Here is a 22023-nt window from a genome sequence, read left to right as displayed (position 1 = left end):
AATTGATCTGTCAAAAATAAAACACTTACCTAATTCTAAGTAACTGATGTTCTTGACCAGGTACTGAGCATTCAGATTCAATTTTCAATGAGTTCACATGAGCCATTGATAACACTGTAGCAGCCACAAACCAGGGTAAACCAAGAACTGAACAAACACCAATAAGGATGGCCAACACAAAAAAATCAAGATGATATCCACATCTTTTCTGTAATACAACATGTACAATATACAACATTAAATGTAATACAACATATAATACAACATTAAATGTCCTAATTACAGTGATTGATTCAAGAAACTTATCTCATAATGTTTTCACCATTTGAATCTTAGTTTTGTCAAACTACTCCAAATGTGATTTTTTATATAAACATGCCTGTAATTTTAATTTCCAGTTCTAGTTTAAATTAAGGCATGATTTAACAATTCTGTAAATTCTTAAGATCTAATGATGGATTGAATAATATGATGAAGATGAAGACTGCATACACTATGAACTTCTTAGCACTAGCTGATTTTGTTCTTTTTAATGTGAATCCCAAGCACAAAGCACTGTAAACTATCATACATTAGTACTTTGAATTAGGCTGGGAAAGAGATAACCCAAAAGCCACTCTGACAACCAAATACTGACTTTTTCATGCTGCTTCAGAGTTTCAACATACAGCATTGCAGCTCACACTGGGGGATGAAATTCATCTGCCACCTAAAGACATTCATAAATATCCTCCCTGCCCACAGTGAGATTTCTACCCAAAACCTATTAATTGGAGAGTAGAAGTGCTATCTACTTGGCCAATCAGGTTGGCTAAGTAGTAATTACAATTTTACATAGATGTCACAAAACATTTTGTATGACATCTATAAGTCATACAAAACTGCAATGAAAGACATTTCATATATGTGAAAAGATATGAATGATGATGCACAACAAGAGATAACATATATCACATTATGAGCACCACATATATTATTATAATTATTACCAGAGATCTCCAGGTAGTCAGGGATTCATCAAGGGATGCCCATACCAACCACACCACCCATTCTTGAAGTCATTCATATTCTGAGCTGTACTTGCAACCTTTACTATATTGTCCACAAACTGCAAGGTCTTCTCTACTAAAACTCCAAGATTCCTACCTGATTACACTCTTCTAGCATAATCCTGCCAATATCATAAAACACTGGATATTTCATTACACCAAAGCGCAATGAACTTTAATTTACTAACATTGAACTGATAGCCATTTTCACATGCCCACATTTCTAGATTATTCAAATCATGGTGAAATTGCTGCATTCCTGATTATCCTGCCTATCTCTGCATCATCAAACAGCTATATGTCAACTATCAAGCCCTTCCCAATGTTGTTGTGGTACACTACTGGTCGCCTTAAATCTTGCAGACTCATACACCACTTTTTGATATTGGTCAGTTAGTAGCCCTCCTCTTACATGTATCCAAGCTAATAGTTTACAGTCCAATCCCATATCATCCAACTAATGCAACAGCCATCCATGCTGCATCCTGTCAAAAGACCCAGAAAACAATGTGATAAAAATAACATTGTGATAAAAGTGCTCAAATATGAACTTTTCTTAGTAAACCTATGCTATTCTTAAGAAAGTCAAGATTCATACCAACAGAGCTGGTAAGTGCTCACATACATAAATATAGATGATACATTGCTCAAGATGATGTGCAATTTATACTATATAATTGTGGATTTTGAACAGCTTTTCTCTTGACACCTTTTCATATGCTATTTCCATATCTACAAATTTTAAATACAGATCCTTGTTACATTCTCAAGATTTCTCAATTATTTGCTTTAAGGTGGAAATCTGATCTTGACAACCTCTATTTAGCCCAAACCCAGCTTGTTCCACAAGTTACCCCCTTCTACAATTTTTCCGAGCCTCTTCTCAAGGATCCTGGCAGCAGTGACGGATTACCCAATAGGCACGTGTCTAGGGCCTTGTCATCTTGAGGGCCTCAAAAATTACACAGCAAAAAGATAATATGCCTCTAAATATTTAGTGAACGTTTATATTTATTATTTATTTATTTTCTAATAAATTTTTAGATAGCTAATATTTATTCTCTATTTTATTTTTTATTGCATATAGGAAAAAAATTTGGAACATATTAAAATGAAAAGACGATTTGAATCAGGAGCAGAAAATTTATCAAAGAAGGTATATCATGTCCTCTTCAAATGTATAAAATAATAATAGATGGTTTGCAAAGTACATTTCCTAACGTAGAGACAACCTTAAACATTTTTTTGTCTTTACCAATAAGCAATGCTAGTGGCGAACATTCTTTTTCAGTCTTAAAAAGAATGAAAAATTATTTAAGAAATAGTTTAGGGGAGACTCATATTATGTTAATTTATGATAACATTATTGATCAATTTGCAGTTTAAAAGGAAACATTGTAAGTTGTAATACTAACCAGACAATAAATAATTATAAATAAAGAAAAAACTTATTATTATTTAAGGATTTTATTGTCTTTTGTGCCTAGGGCCTCAAAAGAACATAATCTGCTACTGGCTGGCAGAAATCCCAACTGGAACACTTAGTAAGTGTTCCAGTTGTAAGGAAATTCCTACATTAAGTGTTCCACTTAGTAAGGAAATTCCTACATTCAGTTTTTATTTCCCTTTTTATAGACAGGTATATGAGAGCTCTATTTCAGTTATCTGGAATTTAACCTCTGACCAGGCTTTCTGAATTATGCAGTGCAACACTGTAAAACTTTTATACCTTCATATTTATGGACAAATATCACCTACTCCATAAGCTGCTGCAACCAATACTGCCTTCATAGACCTAACATCAGCTTATGATACTGTATGAATTATAAAATATATACACGTTTACACAAGAATATTATTTAATTTGCCAAATATTTCAGTCTGAATATTACAGACCATCTTCAGTGGCTACATAGGAATAGTTTTAAAAAACAAAATGGAATACGAACAATTGATCATTTACACATAGAACGAGCTGTGTGATGTCATATCGCTAAGTATTAAAAGAGTAAACATTTTTTATCAGAGTCATGATTAAATTAAAGATATTAATTCAGAAATTCATGTAATAATCTTAAATAACATTAGACTAATATAGGAAAAAAAAATTAATTAATGTGTTATCCTGATTAAACTTCCCCAAATTTTTGATACAGATATACAGTCATTACGATTCAAGTTCAGACGTTGAAGTAAGGTCTCCACACTTTCTTTAAATAAACGTTCAAATTTATAGCAACATCTGTGTAGGAGGTGAGTCTTGGACCAAAGGATGTTGTGGCTTGTTTCTATTTTCATGCTGAGCTAATCCAGATTTCTCGGGTTTGCTGTGTTGAATGGATGATTGATGCTCTTGAATTCTTTTTTCTATAGAGCGTCCAGTTTCTCCAAAGTAGGAAAGATTACAGTTACACGGAATACTTGATACACACCAGGTAGAGACATAGTTGAGTGTTTATCTTTAGAAGAAAGAAAATGGATGGATAATTTGTTAATAGGTGGATAAGTGGCTGTTAAATCATATTTCTTCAGAATTCTTGAAATTGGTTCTGAAATCCTGGAAATGTAAGGAATTGGAACTCGACGTACTGAATCTTTGCTGTTTTGTGTTAGATTGTAAGAAACAAAAAGATGTTGTGTACTCTTTTCGGAGAAGCCATTTAGTTTCATGTGATGTTTGATAGTCGAAAGTTCTTTCTGTAATAAATGAGAAGTTGAACAATTAGTTTTGGCTCGTCGGAGAAATCTGGATTAACTCAGCATGGAATAGAAACAGGCCACAACATTCTTAGGTCCAAGAATCACCTCCTACACAGATGTCACTACAAATCTGAACATTTATTTAAAGAAAGTGTGGAGGCCTTACTTCAACATCCGAACTTGAATCGTAATGACTGTATATCTGTATCAAAAATTTGGGAAAGTTTAATCAGGATAACACATTAACTAATTTTTTTTCTCTATATTAGTCTAATGTTGGTTGCCAGCAAAGGTTGGTCGATTGGTAGAGCCTCTGCTACTAATGGCTCAGTTAAGTAAGTTTGAGCACGGTTAGTAGTTGGAAGGTGACCAATCGTTTGATGCTGTTGGCACACTCTCCCTCAATGCGTCTTTGGACTCCCTGGAGGTGTCAAATAATAATAATAATGTTATTTAAGATTATTACATGAATTTCTGAATTAATATCTTTAATTTAATCATGACTCTGATAAAAAATGTTTACTCTTTTAATACTTAGTGATATGACATCACGAGGCTCGTTCTATTTGTGAATGATCAATTGTTCATATTCCACCTTGTTTTTTAAAACTATTCCTATGTAGCCACTGAAGATGGTCTGTAATATTCAGACTGAAATATTTGGCAAATTAAATAATATTCTTGTGTAAACATGTATATATTTTATAATCCTAATGTCACAAGTATCTTTAAAGAATCATACTGTATGAAAGAAAGACTTACTGTATAAAATAGCCAAATAATTAACTGCCAAAAAAAAAAAAAAAAAAAAACCCTAACACAAATGCTCTTCAATAGGAAAATAAAGATTCATTTGAATTCACAAAAAAAAAAAAAAAAGCAGAGCATTTTTCCTATAGGATGGATTGTCGCAAGAAACTGTCCTCGTCAAATGTTTATCTACACTGATCACATAGCAATTGCCACCTAAGACAACATCTTCCAAGACCTTGAGGAAACACTGAGCAAAGATCTGAACTCACTGCAAAGCTACTTTCAAAGCTGGGGACCATATATCTAATCCTAGTAAAATTGTTGTTTTGGCTTTACACCTAAATATCCATAAGGCTCACAGAAAATAAACTTCTGCAACATTCAATGAACAACAAACAAGTAGCTGATCATAGATCCAAATGTCAAACCTTCAGAATTCAATCTACCTTGACACCTCTGGAACCAGCTAGGACTAGACAAGCTGCTTACTACATCTGTGGGAAATTTCATAGCCACCCTTTTATGTGTGGATGAGTGGCACCGTTCAGACCATGCATCATTGATCACAGATCCAACTGTCAAACCTCTAGAATTCATCTACCTCAAAACTTCTGGAGCCAGCGTTTAGATTAAGGACTAGACAAGGCAAATGTGCTCACTTACTTTTTATCTGTGGGGAATTTCACAGTTTCCCCTTTGTGTGTATGTGTAGTTCTGTGCAGACTATTTATCATATGCATGATGAATACTCTACACACTCCTTTCCCAGAGGCCTCAGAAACTTGCATTTATCCAATATAGTGCTATTGATTGGTTAAGAACTGTCATCTGTTTATAGTTTTGCTCATTAATTTCTTGTATTTTACTAATATGTTAAATAAACAAAATCTACTCCAGCTGGATTCCACACTTCAAGTTTTTGATGACTTTTTTCTACAAGTACAAGAGTACACTGATATGCACTCTTGACTACATCCTTCTTGAATATTGTCTACCAGTACTGTGTCACTGGTTGTTCCATTTAAGAATCTTTCAAAGAAATTACTCCAAGCATCTAGAATATCTTAAGTTTTAATGCCACCTTTATCATCTTTTAATCCATTTTCTCCATTTCTAAGTTTTTTAAATAGCAACTGGAACATTTTACTACTTTCCTTGTATTTATTCTTACCAAAGTCTTCCCAAACCTTATGTTTAGCTACTTTTACATATTGTTTTGTTTTCTTCCATTTTTCTCTGTACTCTCTCAGAGCACATTCTAAATTCTTTGCCGGAAACTTTTGAATATGCATTCTTCTTTTCCATGACTGCTTCTTTAACTTCCTAAGTCCATAATGGAGTTCTGATTTTTCTATCCATGTAAATAAGTTCACCATATGCCTCTCTGAATGAATCAATCAGTGTTTTCTTTAGTCTGTCAATGAGTCTCCAAGGTTTGGTTCTTGTCTGTAAACTCTCAGTGTTTTCTTGAATAACGTTTGTACATGTGGGTCTATAATTCATCCACTTCTGAAAGCTGCTTGACTTTGGAAATAAGGTTTTTTAACACTTCCTTACATACTTTTCTTTTCTATACGATAATGAATTCCTTCCTTCTCAAATTTAAATGGTAATTACTTCCTTCAAATCTCCAGTACAGTAATATCTTGTGTCCTGAAAACCAGCATGAAAACTATATACAGTAAAACCCCGTTTTTAGGTTCCCACAATTTACATTTTTTTGCCATTTATGTCATTTTCTGTTGGTCCCGTCTTAAGTCCTATTCTTACGATATATTGTTTTCCAGCCATTAACAACTTGATGTGGAAGCTATTTCCCGTGATTTGCGTTTTTTTCTCGGGTGGCAATACTGATTTTCAAATCGATTTCTTTGGAAATCTGCACATTTCTGTTCCCAGATGGCGTTGCTTTCGGCTATAGTTTCGCTTCTGCCATCACGGTGACCTGCACATTTGCAGCAGTAATGTAGTCATGAGCAATACCGTGATTTTTCAATCACAGTATGGATTGATATTGCAGAATTTCTGCTACGTAATTTAGCATGTGAAAGTTGCTTTCAAGTTGTGGTGGTGGATTATCCATGTTAGTGTGATGGAGAAAAAAGACAGAAAATGTATTTCGGTAGAAGAAAAGATGGCAATTCTGTGACGTGTAGGCATGCATGTGCATTTAGCAAAAGATCTTGGATTCTCCATGTCTACTTTGAACACGATAGTAAAAATCAGGTCAAGCATTGAAATCAATGCAAAGCAATCTGGTGCTATGTCAAAAAAAAAAAAAAAAAAACGAAAAGCAAAAACAATCAGCTAAAGATTTTTTTAAATAGATAAATGTAAGTAATTGTAAATTCATTTATCTTCAGTTATTAAATTTTGTAATCGAGTATGTAAACTCACATACTAACAGTAAGTCATCTTTTAACCTTTTTTTAATGTTTTTTTTACATCTCCTACTATTTACACTTTTTTCTATCAGTCCCCCGAAAAGTGTGTATATATATATATATATATACACTTTTCGGGGTTGTTGATTATCGCTATCAACAATAAATATGGTCAATGAATGTTTTCATATTTCTTGTGCCTTCTCTCCATGTGAATTTATGCATATCTTTATGTTGGAATATAATGTTATTAATGACTAGTCCATGAACTAAACAGAAATCAAAGGAGGTAATTGCTATTATTATTAGCTTTGCACTTTTCTCCAATTTTTCCCCAAACATTTTTCGTATGATTGGTAATTTTCTACTCAGTTGTTTAGATCACCAACAAGGACCATCTTTTCCTTTTTCTTTATGGCAAAGAAAAAGGACTTCTGTAATGATTCAAAGAATTCTTCTGCTTCTTCCTTAGTAAAACCTTCTATGAGATCAGCATAAAGAAGTCTCATTGCCCAATTCCCCATTTTCATGTCTGCTAACATCCTGCTACTTGATATTGCCTATATTCAAGATTATCTTCATGTGTCTAGTGTTCTATAGCTGCTTCTTCCTTTCCCTGATCAACATTACCTGAAAATAACATCTCATAGTTGTTATTTAGAAGAATTTCACCTGTTATTGTCTTCTTGGTTTCAGTAACACCAATTATGTTGACATGGTACTTCTGTAATTCTTCTACCAGTTCCACTTATTTCTTAAGGTTAAGGCAGTGGCATTGCTAGAGCTTTTGCCACCTGGGGCAGTCCCTGAGTTTGCCGTTCCTCTCAATACACACGAAAAATACTACAAAAAGTCAAAATGACATAAGATTCAAAGTGCTGCCCAGGACAGATGGACCCCCCCCCCCCCCAGCTATGCCACTGGGTCAAGGTGATATTTGAAATTTTGCTAATGTTGAGTTGGAGTTTGAAAAAACAAGGACCAAACTTTAGAGACTGCATTGCGAAATCATATAAAAAGAACATGCCAAGTGACTCACCAAAAGAAATATGTGGCAAAGGTAGGAAAATAAGAACTCTATGCTGAAAAAGGATTTAAAGAAGAAGCACATTAAGAGAAAACATCATATAGAAAGCTCTTTGCTATCAAGTCAGCACGTACTATTAGAAAAATACAGAGAAAATCATAGGAAAGATAAGTTATGAGTACAAGCAACTGAACAAAAGTCATGAAAAGATTTTTTTTAAAAGATGAAGAAGATAAATAAGATGATTGCTCAATTATCGAACCCTCAAATCAGAACAATCTCAGTTAAACAGTTCTCAAATAAGCTTGCATGTTAACTGACTCCTGGAACAGTAATCATATATTCAGTAAATTATATTCTGAATTAAATGATCAACAAATAGATTTGGTAGAATTACTGGATAACTGAGATCACCGTATCATAAAAATAGCAAAACATTCTAGAGGCCACTAAGAAAGCTCAGAGTAATAAAAAAAATAATACTCAGAAAGAGTATTATTATTATTATTATTTTCCTGATCCTCATGGAATCACAAGACTCATCATCAGAGGAGGTTGACACTAGTGAACACAAAGTCTATCACCCTACTTTAAAATCATCCACATCATCTTCACCACTCTCAGGCAATGCATTCCATGCTCCTACCACTCTCCATGCAAAAACTTACTTCTTGTTCTTGTCCCCCTGCCTTTTACTCACCACCTTCTTTTGCAACTTCCAAGGATGGCTTCTTGTTCCTTTCCCTCCTCTGCCTACCATATGAAAAATCTCCTCAGTGTGGTCTGATCAAAGCTTTATACAATGGGACCAGCACACTTTTATCTCTCATGATCAATGTTCTCCTCAACATTGCTACAATTCTTTGAGATGTCTTCACAATCTTTGAAATATGTCCTCAGAACTTTAAATCTTTATCTGCCATCATCCCAAGATTCCCTTGCTTTCTCCATTTCTTCCAGTATAACTCAGTGGATTCCAAATTTGAAAACCTTACATTTAGTTGCATTAAACTCCCAAAGCTTCACATCATCTGAAAATAACTGAACATAAAGATTGAACAGCAATGGTCCCAGGACTGATCCTGCGGAACTCAATTAACTCCATTTGTAACCTTTCTATTCCTTGATACTGCTCCCCCATATATAACTCTCTAATATCTATCAGAGAGCTGATCACCAATCCAGTCCACTAACCTGATATCAAAACCATATGATGCAACTTAAAAATCAACTTGTCCTATGGTACCCTGTCAAATGCCTTGGAAAAATCCAAAAAAATGACAGTGTATGCCTTACCTTCATCCACTGCTCTTGTTACTCTAATGCAGTGGTTCTTTACCGGTTCCCCGGAACACTTGTGTTCCATAAACTGGTTGCAAGTGTTCCACCGATGAAAGATGTCACATGTCACAGTTCTGAGTGTAATTGGCTACTCTGATCCTAACAACTGAAGACTGCTATTGCAGGATATATTATATCGACACATTGTTTTTTGCACAGAGAATCCCTAGTTTCAAAAGCATTACCGGCAATATTAAAACCTGAACTGACCAAGTTGTAAATGTGGTAAATTACATCAAGTCAAGACCTTTAAAAGCACACCTTTTTAAAAAAACTTTGCATATCTATGGAAGCCAAGTATGAATCTTTGCTTTTGCACACTGAAATAAGATGGTTATTCAGGGGTAAAGTGCTATTCTGAATTTTAAAACTTAAGAATGAATTATTGGCCTTTTTTCAAAATGAAGGTACAGATGCTTTTGTAAAATGTCTTCAAAATGATATTTGGTGTGCTAAAATGGCATATTTAGTGCATATTTTTAATTACTTAAATAGCGTTAATACAAGTATCCAAGAGGAAAATGAAAATATTTTGACATCCACTGACAAATTGTCAGCTTTTCAGAAAAAAGTATCTCTTTGGAAAAACCGCATATATATCAGAAAAAAACACAGTAGATATGTATCCTTCGCTCAATAATAAAAATGTCAAGGGAATTATTTCCGTTATAACAGAACATTTAACAATATTGAAAGAAAAAATTTCAAGTTACTTTCCTTCCTTAAATATACACAATTATGACTGGATACAAAATCCATTTGGCACAGTTAATACATCGAGTTGTGAATTTTCGTTACAAGAAAAAGAACAATTAGTTACCTTGTCAACAGATCGTACTCTAAAAATGAAATTCTCTGAAATAACTCTTGAAGAATTTTGGAATTTTGTCTAAGCTGAATATCGAGCTCTCTCCACAAGGGCACTGAAAATTTTGTTAGTTTCAACATCATATTTGTGTAAGCTCAGTTTCTCAATATCAACCAATATAAAAACTAAAAAGTGTGAAAGACTTACTAATATAGACAAAGAGATGAGAGAGTAGCTAATATTAGACCTGATATTGCTGAATTCTGCAAAAGCTGACAAGCTCAAGTATCGCATTAAAATAACTTCCATTTTTATAAAAGGCAAGTCCATGCATATTTTTATTGTTAGTTTTATGACCCTAATGCTTTTGGTGTTCCCCAAATTTTTCTTATAATCAAAAGTGTTCCGTGACTTTGAAAAGGTTAAGAACCACTGCTCTAATGTAAAAGGTAACCAGATTATTAAAACAAGAGTGTGCTTTAACAAATCCATGCTGACCTGCATAAATAAAATTACCCTCATCTGCCCAATTCTGTATATGAGTTCTTACCAATTTTTCCAAAATCTTAACTACAGAAGAAATACAAACAGGCCTATAGTTTGATACCTATACCTCCACTCTACTCCCACATATGCAAGAGTACCATCTTAGCCTCCTTCTGCTCCTGGAACCTATCTCATTGCAAGACTTTCATTAAAAAGTCAAGTTAATGGTACAGTCAGTTCCATAGCACATTCCCTTAAAGCATGGTGAAATTTCACCTAGTCCACCTGTCTTATTGACATTTAATGTACTCACTATTCAGATTACATCCTCTTCATTCACTTCTAACACTTCACCACTCATTATCCTTCTATGAATAAAGCCTGTAGTACCAGGATGAAACACTTTAATAAATTGATAATTAAATAACCCAAGTATGTCATCTGCTTTGGTCGTCAAATTCCCATCTGCACCTAGCAAGATAATCTATCCACTATCATTTTTCCTCTTACTCATCACACACAGCAAAAAAACTCCTTGGAACTCTCCTTGATTGCATGACAGTCTCCTTTTATATTCTAATTTTTCTCTCCTTACAATACTACTCACTTTTTAAGACTGAGCCTTCGATTCCTCATGCAACTGTACTCCACCTCTCTTTATATGCCTTCCATAATCTCTTTTTCTTCTGCAATTCCCCCTTTTATTTCTTTGTCATCCACTTGACTCCAATTGCTTTATCTTCTCCACTTGAGGTATACAACCTGTCATTTCTGTCAACAATTTTTCTTAAGTATCTCTCATGTACTAACGACCCCCCCCTTTAAATTATTTCATCCATTGTACTGCTGCAAGCTCAGTCTATGATAGTTACCTGCCTTATAATTCCACATAACTTCCTTCTGCTTTGATACCGCCATATGCCTATTTATCCTCCAAGTCAGGACTACATGGGCACTCTCACCAACAAAGGGCAAGTAAGTCATCTCGATCACAATCAGATCCTCTGATGCTGTGACAAAATCCAGAACTCTCAATCCTCATATTCCCTCCACCACATGCTGCCTAAGACAGTTATCCTTCAAGAAATCCAAAAATTCATTGTCCTTATTACACATGCTGTATCCTCTGTCCAGCTAATATCAATATTAAAGTCCTCCATGATGATCACTCACTTTGCACTTGCTGAACTAATTTGCTTTATCATTTCCTGCTCATCACCATCTATATTCTCTGGTGAGTAGCAACATTCCACTAAATATCTTGTCCTGCAAACATCCACCTCACACAGTATACTTTCAAAGTCATCAGTGTTATTTCCACTAGAATTTTCCACCCAGAGAGTGCACATTAGCAACATGAGTAACACTTCACCATGACATTTACCTTCCCTCCTGCTGAAACATGCTATACCCTTCAACTTCTATCCCTATTAAAACATCTTCCTCAATTAACTAAGTTTCACTGATAGCAACAATCTTTAGAGAGACTGAGTCAATCAATGCCACAAACTCATTCCCTTTATTCCTATGATCCAGGTGAAGTATAAGAGAAATAAAAATGGAAATAAATATTTCCATTTTTATTTCCCTCATACTTCACCTGGCTCTGTAATAACAGTGTACAACTCCTCATTTCTCAAGCCACTATCCTCCACATGAGACTATTCCTGAAACATTCCACCTGTGCAATTCTAGTTTCCCTGTCCTGACACACACTCACTTGCCCAGAAAACAACAATCTCTCCAATTGTGTTTGTCCTTGTGCATGCAAATACAATCCATCTCTTGCATACAGTTCCCTTCTATCCTTAAATGACTCCACGCATCTGCATATTCCATACCACCTTTTCCTGCACATTCTCGCTGAATATAGTGTGAACATTTCGAACATTGAATTCAATGTTCAAAATGTCTTCCTTTTGCCTTCCATGCCTGAAGTCGATGATGGAACAACACAACACACACACAACATCCAACAGAAACATTGTCACTACTCTCCAAATCCACCTTCAAGCTGATGATGCTAGGGTGTCAATTTTTGGAGGCATTATTCTCTCAAGCTCCAACCACAATTTGAAGTCCAACAGATTCAGATTGGGACTTTCAAATGGCCAATTAGATGGTGATTTGGTTGGGCACATTTGTCTCCAACCACTGTTGTGTGGCCCTTGCCTTGTGTGCCGGGGTTGAGTCCTGTCGAAAAGCCCACTGCCAACCATGAAACAAGACACCATGCTGGAACCTCTACCCGAGGTTCCAGCACAGTGTCGATACATTTTAGAAGAGATTTTTGACTCCTTTCTCACAGAAATGCAACTTGGATACTCTCCCCCCCCCTTATATGTCACCCCAACCAAACCATCATTGACACATGATGACAACCTCTGCATCCTGGGTGTGATGGCACATGCTGTGCAACCATCCAGGGGAATATGTATCCGATGGTTTGGTGGTTAAATGACGATTCAATGGTGAAAATCTTCTCATCTGTGAAGAGAATATCTCTGTGTCTGTTGTTTTCGCACTGCCGAAGAAGTGCCTTTGATTTTATCACACTTGCCGCATAAGTAGGAGTGTAGAAAGTGTCAAGTAGAATGATGATAGGTTCTCACCTCCAGGTCATCAGTCATCTCTTGCAACATCACATTCTGCATTCTCAGAGGATTATAGCAGAGGAATGCCTTCACGGCCCTCACAAGTTGTGTACTAACACAGCATGGTTGACCTGTTCTTTGGCTGTCAGATACGTCTTTTGTATCATCATAACAGTTAATAATCCAATACACCAACACACTAGTAATTCCGAGCATTTTTATCATGTTGAAAATAACAGGTGGCTGTATTCCAACCTTGTTGGAATACAGTCAACATACTCCCTACTGCAGCAAAAATTTGCTGCAGTGGGGAGATTATGCAAATCATGTAACTGTAATAGCATGATTTGCATAATCTCCCCACTCCATGTTAACCCATTCAGCTAAATGATGCTCTCTCTCTACTGATAAACATGTGAATGTTGGCTGTGCACAGCACCACTAATGGAACTTTTTTGACTCACACAATTCTGTGGGCAGTGGGGGGGGGTGCAGAAGTTGTAATAGTATTCATGGCAAGACTATGTATCATGTGTATAGCATAAGATGGCATTCAAAACAATTTTATCACATGGATCTAAAACTATATTCAAGCTCATTGCTAAAAATGATGCTCTCTGGATGGAAAGATGCAAGTATGTATCCTGTTTAAGATGCGAAGAACCTTTACAGTCTTTTCAAATGAAGATGAATTAGCATATTTCATATAGAGGTAGCAGGAATCCCTCTCTTGGAAAGTTTGGATTTTCATCCTATAAGACAGTTAAATTGGCAAGAGTATACACACAACTGACAGACCTAGCAAACTATGGTGGATAGGATTAAACACCTTTTCAGAGCAATCATTAGATTTCTATCAGAATCGTCAAGTAGGCTTCATAACAGGCCACTTAAGCATGTGAGAGAAGGATGAAATGAGATAGGGCAACCTGGAAACCATAATATGAGAATTATGAAAGTTCCAGAAATTTGAGGTGAAACAGATAACATCAATGGCAGAACTATGTAGTTCTGAAACTCAATATAAATATTAGAAAAGAATATAATATTATTAATATTCAAAAATTTAAGAGTAGAGACAATTCTAAGACATGATCACTTAAATAGAATAGGAGATGAAATATTAGGAAGACAGATGTTGGAACAAAAGAGAGAGGAATGAATACTAGAGGAAGATCAAGGGGAAAATGGAGTGATGCAGTTAGGATACAGAAAAATGTAAGGTAATCAAATCAGAAACCTGACAAATAGTAGGAATATGAAAGAAAACTGTTGATTAGAAAAAGTGGTCATTGTATTGTTCTCATAGTATCCATATACACCAGAAAATGATTAAGGGTATACATCAGAAAATAATGATAAGATTTTGAAAATTCTATACTGTACTATACTGTGAAATCTTAGTATAGCAATAGTTGGAAGAGCTTGGAGAAGACTGCTAAAGCATTAAGAAACCCAATGCAAGCACTTGTAAACTCCCCCGCCCCATTACAGTTTGTCACAGTGAAAGCCAACACAGTACTGCCATCAGTAATGAAACGAATGGAATTTAAAAAATAATAACAAAGTAATACAAATAACCTAAAAAATTTCTTCATTTTTTGAAATAAGTTTCATGAAATTTTTTGGATTATTTGTATTACTTTATTAATTTATTTTTAAATTGCATTCATTTCACCGCTGATATCAGGTACCATGTTGGATATGTTAGGAGAGATATGGTAGTTGAAATTTAAATTTCCTGACAAATCACATTTTTTAATTACTGAAGTATAGAGTCCAAAGATCGTTCAATTTGGCATGAGTAAGATGTTGAAATGGAGAATATTATAGATTCAAACATATTTTATACCCAAATATATAAAGAAACTTAAAAAAGGATTTTTTGCTACCTTTAGCTTTCTGCCAGATCTCTGATGAAAACTATATCAAGCCACAAAAACCTAATTTAACCACTATAAAGGTGAATATAAGAGCTTCTGGGTAGAGCTTGTGTCTTTTAAGTAGTGTAAACCAAGGTAACTCCAGTGTGGAAGATTATATTCTCATAAGCCATCTAGTAAAGTTCAAAATTATATTTTGGCTATAAAATATGGATGGATCCATCATATCCTATGTTTTAGTAATGACATTTTTGGTTTAAATTAAAATTAATTAGTATTATTATTTGGTAACCTCCAAGGAGTCGACAGACTCATTGTAGGAAGCCCACTCACCCAGCAACATGTCTATCATAATGAACTTTGAAGTTATTTACCCCACCTGCACTCACAAAGAACTCAGGAAATGCATTCTACTCAGTAACAACTCTCCAAATAAAAAATCTACTCCTCACTCCCTTCTTCACCACATCTCTATAAAACTTCCAGGGATGGCCTCTTGTTCTTCCCATCTTAACATTTGCTCTTTTTATAATTTCTTCTGTGCAAATCTGATCTTATCTCCAATCTTATCAATCTTATCTCCTTTTTTCCTCCTATCCACTAATATCTGAACTCCATATTCTCTCAAATGCTCTTCATAACCAATCCAGAGTTCTGATATCACATTGGTTAATCTTTGGACCCTATCTAGTGTTTCCCCCATCACAATGAAAACTAGATGACCAAATCTGAACACAATAGTCCATATGTAGTCTGACCAATGAATAACTTATATAGATGCACCAACATCACCTCCTTATCCTTATATGTCAATGTACTTTTTAACATAGCAGCAATACAATGTACAGTATTTGCAACACGTGTGATTATGCCCTTGGCACTTCAGTCCACTGTCCACCATCACTCCAAGATCCTGAATCTCATCCACTTCCTGAAGTACAGCTCCACCCAGTATGTAGCCTTATATCTCTGTATCCCAAAGTGTAACTCCTTGCATTTATTAACATTAAAACTGCAACCCCACTCATTTTTCAAAGCTAAAAGTCTATTCAAATCTTCCTGTAGAGAATTAACATCACCACTACTCCTGATAATTCTATCTAACTTTGCATCATCAGCAAACATTTGAAATTCCCAGTCAATCCACATGAAATATCATTAATAAACAAGTTAAACAGTAGGTGCCCAAGAACACCTATCTGACACACTCATTACCTTATCATAAAAATAAGCAGATTACTAAAACAAGATCTACACTTTACAAATCCATGCTGACCCATCATAAAGAATGCTATGTCCATCAACCCAATCTTGTATTCTATTATATATGGTAGGTTACACTACTACCATAAGTATCCACTAGCGTCAACCTACCATAATTATTCTTCCTCTTGCTTGCCACATAGCAAAAAAATTCCTTTGTATTAGCTTTGACCTGACTGGCTAATCTCCTCTTATATTCTGCTTTTTCTTGTTTAACCATGCTTGTCACTTTTCTGGCGTGCACTTTATATTCTTCATGCATCTGTCCACTGCAAACTGTCTTGTACTTCCTCCATAAGAATTTCTTTTGTAGCACTGCTCGCTTCATTTGACCATTCATCCATCTCACTCCTACTCTATTTATTTGCTTAACTCTTGGTATGCAGTTATGCATTACTGTGTTAGATACTGCCTTATCATTTCCCATGCAGTGTCAACATCTTTTCTACACAATTCATCAGCCCAATGTATTGATGCAATTTGACTATTGAGTTTCTAATAATCACCCATTTATAGTTCCACGTATAGATCTTCTTGATAAACACTTTTTCCTGTTTGACTACCTTCAAAACCAATACATTATGATCACTTTCACCAACAGGTGGCAGTGTTGATACCTCATTCCCAACCACATTCTATGAGGATATCACCAATCTAACACCAAGAAACTTTGTGTTGCTTCCATGACATGCTGCTTTAGATAGTTGCAGAAACTCAACAAATTCACTCTCCTTGTTAATATACACTCTCTATCTTCTTTCCAATCCACATTCCTATAATTTAAATCTCACATTAGGATCATCTTCCTTTTATTTGCCTAATTAATTTGTCTAAACATTTCACAATCAATACTCTCCACATTCTCTGGCCTACAACAGTATCCTATTAGATATACTATTCTATTGATCTCAACTTAACACCAAACAGCTTCAAAATCTTCACACAGACTACTATTTTCCACTTTGACTCTCGAAGGACACAACCCCTCTGCTACCATTAACAACACTTCCCCCTCCTCCTCCTCCTCTCTTGATCTTTCCATCCTTTCAGAAAATTCTATATCCTGCCATTTCAAGTCCTGACAGTATATCATCCTCAGTCAAGCAAGTTTCACTTATGCCAATTATCTTTGGATATACTGATTCAATCAATTTATACAAGCATATAAATTTTCCACTCTTTGAGGCCATCCCATCAACACAATCACTCTTTACTCTGTCTGACCATCCCCCATTTCCTTGATCATGACTCTGATTTTGATTTATATTCTTATGATCCCCACAATTATGCATTACATCACTTTGCTCTGCTATAATCACTTCTTCTCCTTTGTATCCATCATCTTTCCATCATTCCACAACCTGCTCTCAACCTTTCTCTGACTCTTAGTGGTACTAATTGCGTATGGACCTTTGCACACGAATGACTAACACTAAATTTTAATAACAAGTGACGAAAACTAATTGTTCCAAATGACTAACACTAAACCCCTTCAAATACATTCCCATCAGGTTTGAACCATTCTAACTTCCCTTTGAATTCATTCCATACGTTTAAAAATTGAACACTCTGCCTGACACAATTCAACCATTTTTTCACACAGTATCATTGCTCACCTTCTCAGTTCCCTACTGTCATATCTGGGAAACAAACTAACCTTCAATGTGTTTAAAGAACTAGCTGTTGCAGCTAAAATACCCCCAAGATAACTAGTTTGAGCCAAAATGTTAGCATGTAAATAAATAATTTAGTTAGTAAATTATTTATTTTCATTCCAGCACCATGTGGTTTTTACTTCAAAAACTTCAATATGAAAATTTATAAGTGTGTCAGTATGCCCATAAGCAATATAAAGCACAAGCAAGAAGGGGTAATTAGTATGGTAAGGAAGGCTAAATCATGTTTTGAGAGAAAATTAGCTAAGCAGGACAAAGTAAAACCAGAACAGTTTTTTGTTACAGATTAAGAGAGAGAATGATAAAGGAAAGATTACTTTACTCAGTGCTGATGGTAGGAAAGTGATAGAAGCAGAAGAAATAATTCAGTTACCAAGTGATCACTTACCCTCTGGTTAAAAAGGAGTGGAAAGAGGATAAGGGAGTTCCAATTACATAAAGGTGACTCCAAGGCAGAAGTGTGCAAGATAGGATGCGTGAGGAATGTTTGCCTGGAAGAATGATAAAAAGTGTGGCTATGGCAATTAAGAGAGGTGAAAGGGTGGGTGAGATGATTGTGATGGTAGGAACAAATGACTTGAGAGGTAATGTAAATTGGGCAGCAAGAGATATGAGATTCTTGATTGAGGTTGTATGAAAGAAGACGCAGAGAGTAAAGATAATATGTGTGTTGCCTAGGTATGATAGTGACGAGATGAGCAGAAGAGCAGTAATATTGAATAACATAATAGCTAGAATGTGTCAGAAGAAAGGATTGGAATAGGTGGATGCTTGGAGGGCGTTTGAAGACAGAGAGGAATTGCACGAGAGAGACCTCTTGCATTTGAATGAGGAAGGACTTATGCATCTGGAGAGATTACTGAGTGATGAATGAGTTAGTGTGTCAATGCAGGGAAACTGGAATGTCCAAGGTGGGTGGTAGCAGGGGTGGCTTGTGGGAATGGGTAGCAGGGGTGGCTTGTGGGAATGGGTACTTGGGAGAAGGGGGACGACATCAGGTAATGCTGAGCCCAGTGAGTCTAGAGGGGGATAATGCTGGGTATAGAAACAGTGGTATTTTTATGCTTTATACTAATGCCAGGAGTATCCAGAATAAAGGAGAGGAATTGGTGGCGTTGATAGCATCAGCCTGGGCAAAGATTATTGAGATCACTGAGAAGTGGTTGACAGAAGAGAATATAATAACAGGGTACAGCATTTTTCGGCAGGATAGGAAGGGAAAGCATGGTGGTGGAGTACTGCTTATGATAAGTGATGACTCATGTTCTCTAAGAGTGGAGGCTTTGGAAGGCAGTGACACTAATGATTTTGAAAGCATATGGTGTGAGGTAGAGGTGGCCAAAACAGGATATTTAGTAGGGTGTTGCTACAAACTAAGGAGCACAAAGGGTGGGGGAAATAAAAGATGTTTAGGCAGTTGAGCTTGGCAAGTGCAAGAAGAATGATTGTTATGGGAGATTTTAACTACAGCAGTATAAGCTGGGAAGAGAAAAATGCACATAGTAATAAGGGAATGGAATTTCTAGAATTCTTGAGGGGCAAATATCTTAGGCAACATGTAATAGGGGAACAAGAGGTTCAAGAGTTTTTGATTTGTTCATAGCATCAGAAGAGCTGATAATAACTGAGATGACATCTCTCCCACCAGTAGGAGAGAGTGACCATGTGGTTTTGACTTAGAAGATGAAAAGACATGGGAGAATCAAAGAAAAGGGAATGTATCTGGAATTATAAGGCAGGTGATTATAATATGTGGCCAATAGAAGGAGAAATGATTGTGGAAGAATGATATTGTGGGATAAAAATGGGAATAGAGTGACTGATGCAGAGGACATAGTGGGAATTGTACAATGAACACTTTATTGGAATATTTCATTATGGAGGTGTAAATTTTAATACTAGAGGGATAGGGCAGGTTTCAGGTTTAGAAGTGCAGGAGGAGAGTGTGTTCCAAATACTGAGTATTCTGGATGTCAGTAAAGCTGTGGGACTGGATGGTATTTAACCATGAGTTTTGAGAGAATGTGCTAAAGAACTGACTTTGACCTGGCTTTTCAATGAAAGTCTGGCTACATGAAAGGTGCCCAGGAAATGGAAGGAAGGTAAGATAGTGCCATTGCATAAAGGCAGTAGCAGACTGTAAGTATCTAATTATAAGTCAGTTTGTGTGTCACCAGTAGTTGTTAAGATCATAGAGAAATTAATAAGGGACCGTATATAGCATTAGGCAGATGAGGGTAATGTTATCTGTGAGAGTCAACATGGATTTGTTAAGGGGTGCTCTTGTTTAGTAATATGCTGGCCTTTTATAATAAAGTTACAAGAGCAATAGATGAGGAAAAGGCATATACTGCCATTTTCTTGGATTTAGCAAAGGCATTCGACAGGGCGGCACATGATAAGCTGATATTGAGTTGCAGCACATGGATTTGGAAGTCAGGTTGGTCAACTGGATTCAGGATTGGCTATCTGATAGGTATCAGAGAGTTGTGTATGGTGGGGCAGTTTCAAGGAGGCAGAAGGTTACAAGTGGGGTCTGACATGGCTCAATACTGGGACCTATATTGTTTAACCTTTATATCAATGACATTGTTAGTGGATTGCAGGGGGATATTCAATTGTTTGCAGATGATGTGAAGCTGCAAAGGGTTATTTGTATTAGTGCAGACGCGGTGGCCCTGCATGAGGATTTGAATAAGCTAGACAGATGGGAAAATGAATGAGGGTATCGGTTTAATGCAGCAAAACGTAAGGTCTTGAGGTTTGGGACACTGCATACTCTATTGGAGGAGTTGTCCTGGAGGAAATAGGTTAGAGAAGAGATCTGGGGTTGATGATTGATAGAAACCTAAAATTCGGGGGACATATTGCAAAGATGGTGAACATAACACAGAGGACTGCTTCAATAATGAGAAGGACACTGACCTGCAGAGATAAAAGAGTTATCATTCTGTTGTATAAGATCCCGATTAGAGTACACACTTAGACTATTGTTCTCAGATTTGCCCTCCCCCAGGATTTGAAGGGGATAAATTAACTGTGGAAAGGGTACAGAGGTGGATAACAAAGATGATTTCAGGACTGTACAATGTTAGTTATGAGGATCGGCTGAGGGAATGTGGACTGCAGAGTTTATTGGATAGAAGAAGGAGAGGTGATATGATTGAGACTTTTAAACTGTTGAGAGGTGGTTACAGGGTTGACACTGGGAGTTCTTTCGCTTTGTTGAACAGTGGGAAGGAGTGATGACAAGGGGCCATTCCTGGAAGTTACGAAAGGAAGCTGTGAGCAAGAGGATGAGAAGTGGTTTCCTTGCATGGAGGGTGGTTGAACCATGGAATGCATTGCCTGATAGAGTGGTGAGAGCTTGAATGGTCAATGAGTTTAAGGAGTGGTATGATAGACTTTACGTGTCCTAGGAGAGACCTCCCGCGATGAGTCTTGATGGACTTTGTGTTTCCTAGGAAGGACCTCCCGCGATGAATCTTTTGACTCCATGGAGGCCTGAATAATAAAAAGAAGAATAAAGGCATAGAACAGTCAATTAGTTTAAGAAGTGGTATGATAAACTTTAAGTTTCCTAGGAAAGACCTCCCACGATGAGTCTTGATGGAATTTGTGTTTCCTAGGAAGGACCTCTCGCGATGAGTCTTTTGACTCCATGGAGGCCTGAATAATAATAATAATAATAAAGACAGAGAATGGTAAATGAGTTTAAGGAGTGGTATGATAGACTTTGTATTAGCAGTACATGTTAATTTATTTTCACAGTATTGATGACAACACAGAATGATAAGAAAATAATTAATATTTATTAATTCATTTGCTGATATTTCATTGTTATTATATCCAGCACCTTTAGAGTACAAAGTACTCTAAAGGTGAAAAGGTAAAAATTGCCACAGACAGCAGAAAGAACTCCTAATACTAAACTCCTAATTAAGCACCGGAAAAAGAGGGAAAACAAATATTAATTAGATCTTAAAATGACTATTTCCCAGATTTTTGTAAATTTATACCATCATACTTTGTGAGGTTTGGAATCAACAGAAGCTTAAA

At 36.0% G+C, this 22023-nt stretch overlaps 1 protein-coding gene across 1 annotated transcript in view; it reads right to left on the bottom strand.

The window, feature by feature from the left end:
* LOC150104989 (electroneutral sodium bicarbonate exchanger 1-like) overlaps positions 1-22023 on the bottom strand; it is a 510613-nt gene that overhangs the window by 147170 nt on the left and 341420 nt on the right. The window contains exon 18 of the mRNA XM_090395098.1: positions 30-208. Coding sequence (XP_090251224.1) covers positions 30-208 — 179 coding nt within the window. The remainder of the gene's footprint in view (positions 1-29; positions 209-22023) is intronic.

The sequence above is a fragment of the Typopeltis vanoorti genome, chromosome 7 (assembly GCF_054136105.1).
Source record: "Typopeltis vanoorti isolate ZY-2024b chromosome 7, IOZ_Tvanoo_1.0, whole genome shotgun sequence".
NCBI classification, from domain to species: domain Eukaryota; kingdom Metazoa; phylum Arthropoda; class Arachnida; order Uropygi; family Thelyphonidae; genus Typopeltis; species Typopeltis vanoorti.
Note: the sequence above shows the minus strand (reverse complement) of the source record. Positions and strands in the feature narration are given on the sequence as shown.